Raw genomic sequence first — 12,842 nt, forward strand, 5'->3', positions numbered from 1 at the left:
TTCCTGTAATGTTTTGCCGAGGATGTTTTGAAGACATGGTTTTCTAGCTGCAAATTCTTTTACCTTTTGTTTATCGTGGAAGGTTTTAATTTCATCTTCCATCCTGAAGCTTAATTTCGCTGGATACATGATTCTTGGTTGGAACCCATTTTCTTTCAGTTTTTGAAATATGTGATTCCAGGATCTTCTAGCTTTCAGAGTCTGTGTTGAAAGATCAGCTGTTATCCTGATTGGTTTACCCCTAAATGTAATCTGCTTCCTTTCTCTTGTAGCTTTTAAAATTCTCTCCTTATTCTGTATGTTGGGCATCTTCATTATAATGTGTCTAGGTGTGGATCTCTTATGATTTTGCACATTCGGCGTCCTGTATGCTTCTAGGATTTGGGATTCTGTCTCATTCTTCAAGTCTGGGAAGTTTTCTCGTATTATTTCATTGAATAGGTGGTTCATTCCTTTGGTTTGGACCTCTATACCTTCCTGGATCCCAATGACTCTTAAGTTTGGTCTCTTTATATTATCCCATATTTCTTGGATGTTCTGCTCATGGTTTCTTAACAGTTTTGCTGAGCTATCTATGTTCTTTTCAAGTTGAAATACTTTGTCTTCATTGTCTGATGTTCTATCTTCTAAGTGTTCTACTCTGCTGGTAGTATTCTCAATTGAGTTTTTAAGTTGGTTTATTGCTTCCTGCATTTCTAGGATTTCTGTTTGTTTGTTTTTTATTACCTCTATCTCCCTGTATAGTTGATCTTTTGCTTCTTGGATTTGTTTATGTAATACATTGTCGAAGTGGTCGAAATGATCTTTCATTGTCTGATTTTGCTGTCTAATGTCTTCCTTGAGACTCCAGATCATTTGCAGCATGTATATCCTGAATTCTTTATCTGACATTCCATCTGCTGCAGCTATAACCTCTTCTAAAGTTGAGTTGACCTGCATTGCTTGTGGTCCTTTCTTTCCTTGTCTTTTCATATTGCTCGTGTTTCTTTCTGCTTAGTGAAACTATTGTGTTTTTGAAATTTTTCCCCCTATATATTTATATTGCTCTTGTATAGTTGAAAAGTCTCCCTTGCAGGGGCGGGCGGCAGCTCTGCTCCTCCTCCAATTGGGGTGATCTGTCTACCACGCTGGTGGGCCGCTGGGACTGTTCTGCCGGTCGGTCGCAGGTCTGTCTACCTTGGAGGCGCGGGCAGCGGCTCTGCTCTGCCCTTCCTCCTATTGGTGTGACGTGTCTACCACGTCACCACGTCCGTGAACCCCTGGGCCTGTTCCACCAGTTAGTCGCGGATCTGACTACCTTGCAGGCGTGGGCGGCGGCTCTGCTCTGCCCCTTCTCCAATTGGGTTGTCGTGACTACCACCCCGGCAGGTCGCTGTGCCTGTTCTGGGCGCGGGCTGCGGCTCTGCTCTGCCCCTACTCCAAATGGAGTGATGTGACTGCCACGCTGGCGGGCCGCTGGGCCTGATCCAGGCTCGGGGAACGGCTCTGCTCTGCCCCTCCCCCAAGTGGTGTGACGTGTCTACCACGCCGGCAGGCCGCTGGGGCTGTTCTGCCAGACTGTCACAGGCCTGCCTACCTTGCGGACGCGGGTGGAGGATCTGCTTTCCCCCTACTCCAATTGGGGATTCTTGACAACCACGCCGGCGGGTCGCTGGGCCTATTCCGGGCTCTGGCAGCGGCTCTGTTCGGCCCCTGCTCGAGCCGGAGCGATGCGACACCACGCCGGCGGGTCTCTGGACCTGCTCCGGGCGCAGGCGGCGGCTCTGTTCGGCCCCCGCTCTAGCCGGAGCGACGCGACACCACGCCGGCGGGTCGCTGGGCCTGTTCCGGGCTCTGGCGGCGGCTCTGTTCGGCCCCCGCTCTAGCCGGAGCGACGAGACACCACGCCGGTGGGTCGCTGGACCTGTTCCGGGCACAGGCGGCGGCTCTGATCGGCCCCCGCTCCAACCGGAGCGACGTGACACCACGCCGGCGGGTCGCTGGGCCTGCTCCGGGCCCCGGCGGCGGCTCTGTTTGTCCCCTGCTCTAGCCAGAGTGACGCGACACCACGCCGGCGGGTCGCTGTGCCTGTTCCGGGCTCTGGCGGCGGCTCTGTTCGGCCCCTGCTCTAGCCGGAGCGACGCGACACCATGCCGGCGGGTCGCTGTGCCTGTTCCGGGCTCTGGCGGCGGCTCTGTTCGGCCCCTGCTCTAGCCGGGGCGACGCGACACCACGCCGGCAGGTCGCTAGGCCTGTTCCGGGCTCTGGCGGCGGCTCTGCTCCGCCCCTCTGGCCTTCACAGTATTCAGCAGGACCCGGACCGAGAGACAGTTTCCGCGGGTTCTTTATCCCTGGGCCAGAGCAGTTCCGGGAGCCAGAATTCGGCCTCTCCGGACTTGGTGCATGCTCCGACAGGAGCAGGCTCCAAGAAGCAGTTTCCGCGGGTTCTATAGCCCTGGGCCAGAGCAGCTCCGGTAGCCGGAGCTCCGCCGCTCCGGGCTCGGTGCGTGTTCTGATAGGAGCAGGCTCCAAGAAGCAGTTTCCGAGTGTTATTTAGCACTAAGTCTGAGCAATTTGTCTGCGAGACGCAGACAATTGTCAGCCTGAAATTACCTGTTCTATAGCTGAAAGAGCTGCAATCAGTCAAAAACAAGGATGGTGACGTCAGCTCTCCAAGATGGTGGCCGCTGGCTTCCTCCGTGGTCTGACCGGTGTGGAGAACCGAACTGGACCGTTTCCTTCCCCGTCTCCAACCCAGAATTCAGCTCCGAGCTCAGCAAATGCCTAGCTGGCAGGAGCCCGCAGAATCAGCATCGCTGTATCTCTGCGCCACCAGCCCGTCGTTTCCCAGTGCGCTCCGCAGACTCCAGCCGCAGGGCAATCTGCCGAACAATAAGCGCTCCGTACGGACAAATCGCTCGCTTTTGAGCCCCTGAAGCTGATCCTCGTGCGATGAAAATCCTTCCACTAGGTTTTGGAGCACCCCAATTTTGCTGGAAATTCCTAACCAGATAGCTTTTAGCCGTTCTAACTCATCATTTTCCCTCACAGTGACGCAGTACTCGGAGTTACTGCACTCCCTTCGCGGCCATCTTCCCTTTCTCCGGGATCTTTTTTTTTTGTACCAGGGATTGAACCCAGGGGCCTTAACCACTGAATCACCTCCTCAGCCCTTTTTATTTTATATTTTGAGATGGGGTCTCACTAAGTTGCTTAGGGTCTTGGTAAGTTGTTGAGGCTGGCTTTGAACTTGTGATCCTCTTGCCTCAGCCTCCTGAGCCAATAGGATTATAAGCATATGCCACCATGCCTGGCTTGGAGAGTTTTAAAGATACATTACAGTTTTCTATATTGTGTCACTGAATTTAATAAAAGTTGTATGTATATGTGTGCATGTGTGTATTTATTAGTATTTTTTTTCCAGTTTCAGGTATGTCCCAAAAGTCTCTGTGTTTCTACTCCTGGACATCGTACTGATCTTTTTCAGAGGGATCCTAAAAATGTCCTGATAACTGATTTTTTTGGGAGTGTACGGAAAGTGGAAATTACAACAGAAACTATTAGTTTGCAACAGGATTCAGAAATCATGGAAAGCAGGTATTCGTCTTAAATTGTTATTTGAATAATCTAGCCTCATAATTTGTAAATTTTTATGAAACACATCAAGATATGAAAATTAGTGTTTGTCAGTAGTTTCACATTTCTACCCAATGTTCATTTTATATAGGCCACATGCTTTACAGATTTATGGACAAAAACTTAATAATAAATATTAGTGGAAAGTTAAGATTATGATTAAGATTATGTTGGCATTTTAAAATGCAGTGTTGGTAGTAGTGCAGTGTGAGACTTGCTAAGACCTAAAACTTGGCCCCTAACTGGCCACTATGGAGCTATACTTTTCACTTTATTGGAACTCTTGGTAATTCATTAGGGAGAGGCATAAGAGAGATATAAGCCAGGTACTTCCTTTTTGAGGAGTGGATTGTTGTGCATGTATATTTGTGTGAGACAGGTTGAAAGAAATTGGTTAACTTTGAGTAAATTAATTTTAGAAATATTTATAATGTTCTTTTTTTTCCTGAAAGGCAAAAATATCTCATTAAAATTAAATAATGGCTTGATTAATATCCACTTTCTTGAAATATATAACAATATATTTTGTTAGCTGTATAACTTAATTTGTTATTGTCTAATGCTATTGTCTCATGATATCATACTTTAGGGAACTTCCCTGGCTTGTTAAATGGCAACATATAAAATTCTCACAGTTTTGAACATTTCAGAGATTTCTAGTTGAACTTAGGACGTGGTAGGAATAAATCCAGAAACTAGCACAAAATACTTATTTATTTATGAATATTTAGAATTGATATTGCTACCTGTTGTGGGTATTCAAAGTCTTTTTTTTCTTTTCCAATTTCCTATTGCTATTGGTTTAAAAAAGGTGTTAACGCATAGATTAAAATCCTACAGCAATATTTATTACCTTTATTTTTTGTTTAAATAACAGCTTTCAAATAGCCTCTGTAAAAATGGCTAAACTGTACTTTAACAAATGAATATTATGTCTTTTACTAAATTCATTCTATAATTCTCCTTGAACTTGATCCTATAAAAGATAATATTTGCCCTTGCCCTTCTCTGAACCATCCGAACATGGAATTAATCTCCTTTAAAGGCAAGGACCATCTTTTTACTGCTTTACTTATTTTCTGTTCTCTCAACATACAATATTAAATATATAGTGACTGGACAATAAAAAATTGTTTCACTGGAATTCTGTTATATGTTCTGGAAGAATGGAAATTTGTCTCTTCAGTTTTCTCTGTGTATTAATTTGAAAGCAAAAATTGTTAGTGCTGAAGAGATCTTAATTTATTCTTGTGGAAAATATTTTAAGCTTTAAAGCCAGACAGCAAGCATTGTTGAATTAGAGCACCCTCTAGTGTTTGTAGATGAATTTTATTTAGGTTGTTTACCAGGTAGTTTCATAACTCCTAAACTGGATCTGGTGGCATGGGCCTGTAATCTTAGCCATTCCCAAGCTCAGGCAGGAGGAGTGTTGTAGTCTAGGCATTAGGGGTAATAGGACAATATAAGAGACCCCATTTTTTAAAAGCAAATTTACTTGTATACTTTATTCAACTAATGTATAAGAATTTAGTTCTCATTGTGCTCCCAGGAATTTTTTACATGAATGTTACAGATATTATCTCATTGTATAAAGGTTCTATTTACATTTATTTATGAATGACAATTGGAAATTCTTTTAATAGTCTTTTTTTCCCTACCCTTTTTATTGGTGCATTACAGTTGTACATAATGGTAGAATTTGTTGTTACATATTAGTATGTATACACACTATAACAATATAATTTGGTCAGTTTGGCTCCCCAGTTCTTTGCCCTTCCCTTTCTACCTTTCACCTCCTGGTTGCTTTCCTGTGTTCTACTGATCTCCTTTCATTTTCATGAGATCCCTTCCTCTCACCTTTCTTTTCCTTTTTTCTTTAGCTTCCACATATGAGAGAAAACATATGATCCATGACCTTTTGGAGTTTGGCTTATTTTGCTTAACATAATGTTCTTCATTTCCATTCATTTTCCTGCATGACATAATTTCACATTTCTTCAAAATGAATTTTAGGATTGTTTTTTTCTAGTTCTGGGAGGAATGTCATTTGTATTTTGATGGGATTTACATTGCATTTACAATGGATTACAAACAGTGTAATCCATTGTTTGACACTGGCCTTTTAAAAGATATTTTGTATATCTTGTTTTGATAGTATGGCCATTTTAACAATATTAATTCTGCCTATCTGTGAACATGGAGGTCTTTCCATCTGTGTGTTTTAAATTTCTTTCTTCAAAGTTTTATAGTTTTCATTGTAGAGTTCTTTTACCTCCTTGTTTAAACTTATTCCTGTTGTGAATGGAATTGCTTTTCTGATTTCGTTCTCAGCAGAATTCATTGCTGGTTTATAGGAAAGGTATTGATTTTTGTATGTTGATTTTGTAACCTGTTACTTTGCCAAATCTATTAGTTCTGGCAATCTTTTGGTGGAGTTTTTGGATCTTCTAGGTGAAGGATCATATCATGTGCAAATAGTGATAATTTGACTTTTTTCTATTTTTATCCCTTTTATTTCCTTCTCTTGCCTATTTTCTCTTGCTAGAATTCCTAGTACTATATTAAATAGGAGTAGTGAGGTAATATATCCTTTTCTTTTTCCAGATTATAAAGAAAATGCTTTCAGTTTTTCCCCATTTATTATGTTTTGGGTTTTTCACATGTAGCCTTTATGGTGTTGGGGTAACTTCCTTCTATCCCTAGATTCTTCAGTGTTTCTGTCTTGAATAGCTATTGAATTTTGTTAAAGGCTTCCTTTACATGAAAGCTTATTTAGAGAACAGCATATTCACCAAAAATCAGATATCAACTATTTTGTTAAGGAAGTTATAGCCTAGAATGTTTATCTATTTTTTTCAAACTTTAGTTTGAAAATATCAATACAATATTATTAAAATTGGTAGTTATGCCTTAAAAATATTACTTCTACATATATTTTAAGGAAACAGTGTAATCCATTGGTTGAGATTGGCTTTTTAAAAAATATTTTGTGTAATAGTCTAGTATATACTACTAGTCAGATATGACAGAAGATATTAATACATAAAATTGACTGATGTTGTTTTATGGAATAAGAATTGTTTTAGTGTTACTGTTTTCTGAAACTTAGGTATATTGAGTAAAATAAAGTTTTAATGGTATAATGAACTTGGGATTGTGAATATCTCTGACAAACTTGAATTTCATTTCCTTTGGATATATAACCCAGAAGTGGTATTACTGTATTATTTGGTAGTTTTCTTTTTAATTTTTTTTTAGTTGTAGATGGACACAATACCTTTATTTAATTTTTTTATTTTAATGTGGTGCTGAGGATCAAACCCAGTATGCGAAGCAAGCACTCTGCCACTGAGCCACAACCCCAAGCCTTGTTTTTAATTTTTTGAGAACCTTTATACTATTTTCTGTAATAGTTGTACTAATTTACATACCCACCAACAGTGCATAAAAATTTCCTTTTATCTATATCTTTGCATTTTTGATAGTAATCATTTTAACAGGTGTGAAGTGTCATTTCATTGTGTCTTTAATTTGTACTTCACTGATGATTATGATGTTGAGCATTTTTTCATATGCCTGTTGGCCATTTATATGTTTTTGAAAAATGTCTGTTTAGATTCTTTATTCATTTTTTGATTGGGTGATTTTTAACTATTGAGTTATTTGAATTATATATTTTGGACATTAACCTTTTATCAGATATATAGTTTACAAGTATTTTCTTTCATTCCATAGGTAGTCTCATTGCAGTATTGATTTCCTTCCTTTCTTCCCTCCTTCCTTCCTTTCTCTTTCCTTCCCTCCTTCCTTCCTTCCTTTCTCTTTCCTTCCCTCCTTCCCTCCTTCCTTCCTTCCTTCCTTCCTTCCTCTTTCCTTCTCTCCTTCCCCCTTCTTTCCTTCCTTCCTTCCTCCCTTCCCTACCTCCCTCCCTCCCTCCCTTTCTCCTTCCTTCCCTCCCTCCTTTTCTCCTTTCCTCCCTCCCTCCCTCCTTCCTTCCTTCCTTCCTTCCTTCCTTCCTTCCTTCATATTGAGGATCAAACCCAGTGCCTCACACATGCTAAGCGAGCACTCTACCACTGAGTTACAACCCCAGTCCCTCTATTGATTGTCTTTGCTGTGTAGAAGCTATGTAATTTGATGCAGTTCCATTTACCTGTTTTTGCTTTCTGTTGCCAGTGCTTTTGTGATCATATTCAAGAAATCATTGCCAAAACCAGTGTCAAAAATGTTTTTGTTGTTGTTGTTGTTTTGTTTTAATTCTTCTAGTAGTTTTGCAGTTTTAAGTCTTAAGTCTTTAACCTATTTTAAGTTGACTTTGGTATTTGGAATGAGCTAAGGTTTCAGTTTCATTTTTCTGCATATCTAATTTTCCCACCACTACTTATTAAAGGCACTGTCTTTTCCTTTGTGTTCTTGGTACCTTTGTTGAAGATTAGTTGATTTTATAAGAGTATGGATTTATTTCTGAGATTTCTCTTGTGTTCCATTGGTTTGTGTGTCTGTTTTTCCACCAGTACTATGTTACTTTGTAATTTATTTTAAAAAACAGCCATTGTAATGTTCACAGCTATGTTCTTTTAGCTCAGGATTGCCTTGGTTACTATTGATTATTATTGCCTTGGTTGTTTGGGGAGTCTTTGTGGTTTCATACAAATTTTAGTATTGATTTTTCTATTTCTGTGAAAAACGAATGTTATTGGAATTTTGATACAGATTGCATTGAATATTTAGATTGCTTTAGATAGTGTTGACATTTTAACATCTTTCTCAAATTCATGAATGTGGGATGTTTTCATTTATATATATATCTTCAATTTCTTTCATCTTTGTTTACAGTTTTCAGTGTGCAGATCTTTCACTTTCTTGGTGAAATTTATTCCCAAGTATTTTATTTATGTTTGATACTTTTGTAGATGAGATCAATTTCTTGACTTCCTTTTCCGATGTTCATTGATAGTGTTATGGAGATTTACATCTCTTCTGTTCATGATAAAGCCCAAAGAATAAATTGCTCATTGCCCATTCTAAATTTTACAAAAGACTTTGTGATCAACTCAGCTTGGTCAAGTGCCCACCTCTGGTCCAACTGGGAAGTAGTAAGGATCATATAACACAAAAAATATGACTGCTTGGGACCTACTCCATGTGAGTAAAGTGAACTCCCAGAAATTAACTTGGAATTAGGCAGATACCCTGAAGGATATTTAAATCAATCTCATTTAATCCACATGATAACTTTATGCAGCAGGTGCAATTTCTCCATTTTATAGGTGAATAAACTGAGACTGAAAAAGGTCAAGAAACCTGCCTAAAGTCACATATCTAACAAACAGTAATACCAATATACAAATCCAGGAATGTCCCACACTCCTAAAAATCAAATATTTAATTTTATTCTTTCATAATTTACTCTGAACTACTTGGCTTGCTTTCTTATAAATTTATTTCTAGCCGGATGTGGTGGCACATGCCTGTAATCCCAGTAGCTAGGGAGGTTGAGGCAGGAGGATCACAATTTCAAAGCCAGCCTCAGCAACTTAGTGAGGCCCTAAGTAACTCATTGAGAACCTGTCTCTTAATAAAATATGAAAAAGCTAAGTGGTTAAGACCCATATGTTCAATTCCTGGTACCCTCCACCAAATCATTTCTTTTATTATACAAACCAAAAAAGATACAAACTGTAAATTGTATAAAAGGATACAATATATAAAGGATATGAATAAAAGTGAGTTCTCATAGTGCAGATATTCATGTAATGACCAGAAAAAGAAACAGAAAATTGATGATACACTAGAAACTCCATATCTTTTTTGCCTTTTCTTCTACCCAGTCAACTCCTAACTCAGAGGTAACCACTCTCTCAGCTCTTACAGAATTTATTTTCTTGTTCTTCATTTTAGTTTTATCCCCTAAGCATGCGTTCCTAAACACTATGTTTTGCTTCTTTTGCTAATATTGCCTTTGTGTAGTTCATTTATATTATTGTACATAGCTGAAGTTTGTTCATTTTTCAGCTTTTAAAAAATGAAGTATAATTTACTTTAAGTAAAATGACCTTCTTGAGTTTACATTTCTAAGTTTTAACAAATGCATGTAGTTGGATAATGCTATATCTGTTCTTCACCACAAGAACTCTTTTTTATGCCCCTTTCTATCCACTCTTTCCCCATGTTCTTTTAAGCCCTTGATCTGTTTTCTGTCCCTAGTTTTTCCTTTATCAAATAGATGAAATCATACATTCTTTAACTCTCCCCGCCCACCCCGCTTCGGGTACTGGGATTGAACCTGAGGGTATTACCACCAAGCTACATACCCAGTCTTTTTAAAATTTAATTTTTTATTTTGAGATAAGGTCTCCCTAAATTGACCAAACTGGGTTCAGACTTGTGATCCTCTTGCCTCAGCCTCCTGGATAGTTGTCACCACTGCAACTGACAGCTTACTTTTAAAAAATTTTAACTGTATGTTCTGTGATTCTCCTGATTGCCATAATAATTATTTCATGTCATCAAGTTAAACCTTAATGTTCTAAATAAGTTAAAGTAAGTAACTTAATGTTTATCATCTGACATTATAGGAGATATTACAGCATTAATAATAAACAGCAAAGCCATTGGAATCAACTTGTGAATTCAGATCCTCTCCATTTCCTAGCCATTTAACCTTGGGCAATGTACTTGAACTCTTCTCAGCTGTAAGATGAGAATAATAATCATATAGTTTTTAAGAGAATTAATTTTAATTTTGCTTATAAAGCACTTAATTCTTTGCTTCAAATAGAGTTAAGTACTTAGTTAAGTGTTTGACATCAAGAAAGCTTATCACATGTACTGATAGACATTAATTATTGCTAGAATTCTATTTATACTACATTTTAGTTATTTGCTTAAATTATCTATTATGCTTTTATTACTACAACTAGTTATTTCATATCTGTAGGATTTTCATTTTTAGAAATCTACGAATTGGGAAATTGTGTTTTTACCAGAAGGTGGCAGTAATATCATATATTTGTAGATATGGGAAAAGAATGATAAGAATTTTTCTGTATATGTAAGTTGATCTGCTATAAGAAACCTAACCATATGTGATTTTAACCACAAAAGGTAAATTTATAGGAAGCTTTTTAATTATCACTTTTTTGGTATTTTTTTGATATTAGTTTGGATATTATTAAATACTTGACCAAGAAATTCAAGAGTCAAAAAAAAATTGTGTGAGGATTACTTGTATTTGTAATTCATTAGTAATAAGGGTAAAGTAATTTTTATTTCTGTGGGGAAGAGTAGATTGAATTTTTAGAAGATTTTATATATAACACTAGGATTAGGTAAAGCAAGGAACAGAAGACATTTATATTAATAATATAAATCTCTAATCCCAGTTTTAGAAGTTGTCATTTTTTACAGAAATCATGGTATATCGTTTTACCTGGTTTCCAAGTATTTTTCAGTTACACGTTGCCTATCCTAGCGCTCCTTGAAACCTTTGATGCAACACTGTATAGTAGGAATAGCATGATAGTGAATAAGACTTTATTATATTTTGGTTTAGTTACTTGCTTTGTTTTTTTCAGCTGCCTTATTTAGTTTTCCTCAAATTCAGATAGTTTATCTTTAAAAGGGTGTCTTCTTTGTACTTCTAGAGTAATTTTGAGGTTTGGAGGTAATGTATATAAAATGAGCATACTTAGCATTTAAAACTCATTGCAGTCATGTTGATGTGTAGTGAAAGAGACACAGTGGATTTTTCTGTTCTTTATTTGGTATACTACAGTGCTGTTTATATAGCTTGATTTCCATTTTTATCAGCCGTGCCATTTGTTATGGTTTGGATGTGAGGTGTCCCCCAAAAGCTCACATGTGAGACAATGCAAGAAGATTCAGAGGAGAAAAGATTGGGTTATAAGAATCTTAACCCGATCCATGAATTAATCCCCTGATAGGATTAACTGAGTGGTAACTGAAGTGGTAGGGTATGGTGGAGGAGGTGGGAATTAGGTAGTGGCTTTGGTGTATGTATTTGTATCTGGCAAATGGAGACCCCTCTTTCTTTGCTCTCTGATCACCATGTGAGCTGCTTCCCTCTGCCACACTTTTCCTCCATGATGTTCAGCCTTACTTCAAGCCCCGAGGGATGGAGCTGGCTGCCTGTGGACTGAGACCTCTGAAACCATGAACCTCCAAATAAAATTTTCCTCCTCTACAATTGTACTAGTCAGATCTTTTAGCCACAGCAGCGAAAAAGCTGACTAAAACACCATATATGGCCCATTTGGACAGGAATCATCATTAGCCTGGTCTTCTCATATTTATCTCCATAGTTGATATCATAATATTCACATTCAATTACTATAGGTTTTATTGTGGGACAGAAATTAACCTGGTAAGAGATGGGGCCCTGAGGTTTTTGCTGGTAATAATGTCCTTTATGATTGATGGAAATTTTGGGTCACTGTTAAATTTATTGGAAAACAATCATTGTCATTGCCAATTAGTAAATTGAAATTTCACAATAAAACTTTAAAGAAGAAAGCCAAAATGGAACCAAAACCCGAAAGTAAAGTCATTTAGTGAGTTTTCATTAAATTGTTATAGTATTATTTAAAATATATTTTTAATAATGTAATAGATATATTCCTATGAGGTAATTAAAAATTTTCTTTTCACAGTTAATTTTGTCATAAAAAAGAAATTGCAGAAGACTGAATAAAATTCATGTTTGATTTGGCCATGTTGTGTTACTGTGAATAATAATTAAATATTTATATAAGAAGAGAAACATGTTACTTCATGAAACAAAGACTTATCAACAAATTTGATTTGAGCTAAAGATGACATTAATTTACCAGTACTGTCTAGCTCCATTATTCCCCATCTTTGTTTTTAAATTCATGTCTGTGAAATTTTTCCCCCATAGCTTTATTGAGGTAAAATTGAAATAAAATAAAATGTATATATTGGAAGTATGAAATTTGATCAATTTGACATGTATGTAACCAATATAATCAATATAAAAAGCATTTCTATTACTATTTTTTAAATTTGAAATTATTCAAACTGTGTTTCCTGCATGATTTACTATATTAGAAATCAGTCACCTTAAGATATATAGAAACCCATCCCCACGTCAGCTATTTCAAGATTAAATAACATATTTATAAATATCTAAGAGGTCAAGGAAAAAGCACAAGGAAATTAAAGAAAAAGTTATTTGAACTAAGTGA

The 12,842-nt window shown here is 37.7% G+C and overlaps 1 protein-coding gene across 1 annotated transcript in view; it reads left to right on the top strand.

Moving 5' to 3' along the window:
- Positions 1-12,842, top strand: part of Pigk (phosphatidylinositol glycan anchor biosynthesis class K) — a 142,674-nt gene that overhangs the window by 65,856 nt on the left and 63,976 nt on the right. The window contains exon 9 of the mRNA XM_076863713.2: positions 3,404-3,576. Coding sequence (XP_076719828.1) covers positions 3,404-3,576 — 173 coding nt within the window. The remainder of the gene's footprint in view (positions 1-3,403; positions 3,577-12,842) is intronic.

This window comes from Callospermophilus lateralis, chromosome 7 (genome assembly GCF_048772815.1).
Source record: "Callospermophilus lateralis isolate mCalLat2 chromosome 7, mCalLat2.hap1, whole genome shotgun sequence".
NCBI lineage: Eukaryota > Metazoa > Chordata > Mammalia > Rodentia > Sciuridae > Callospermophilus > Callospermophilus lateralis.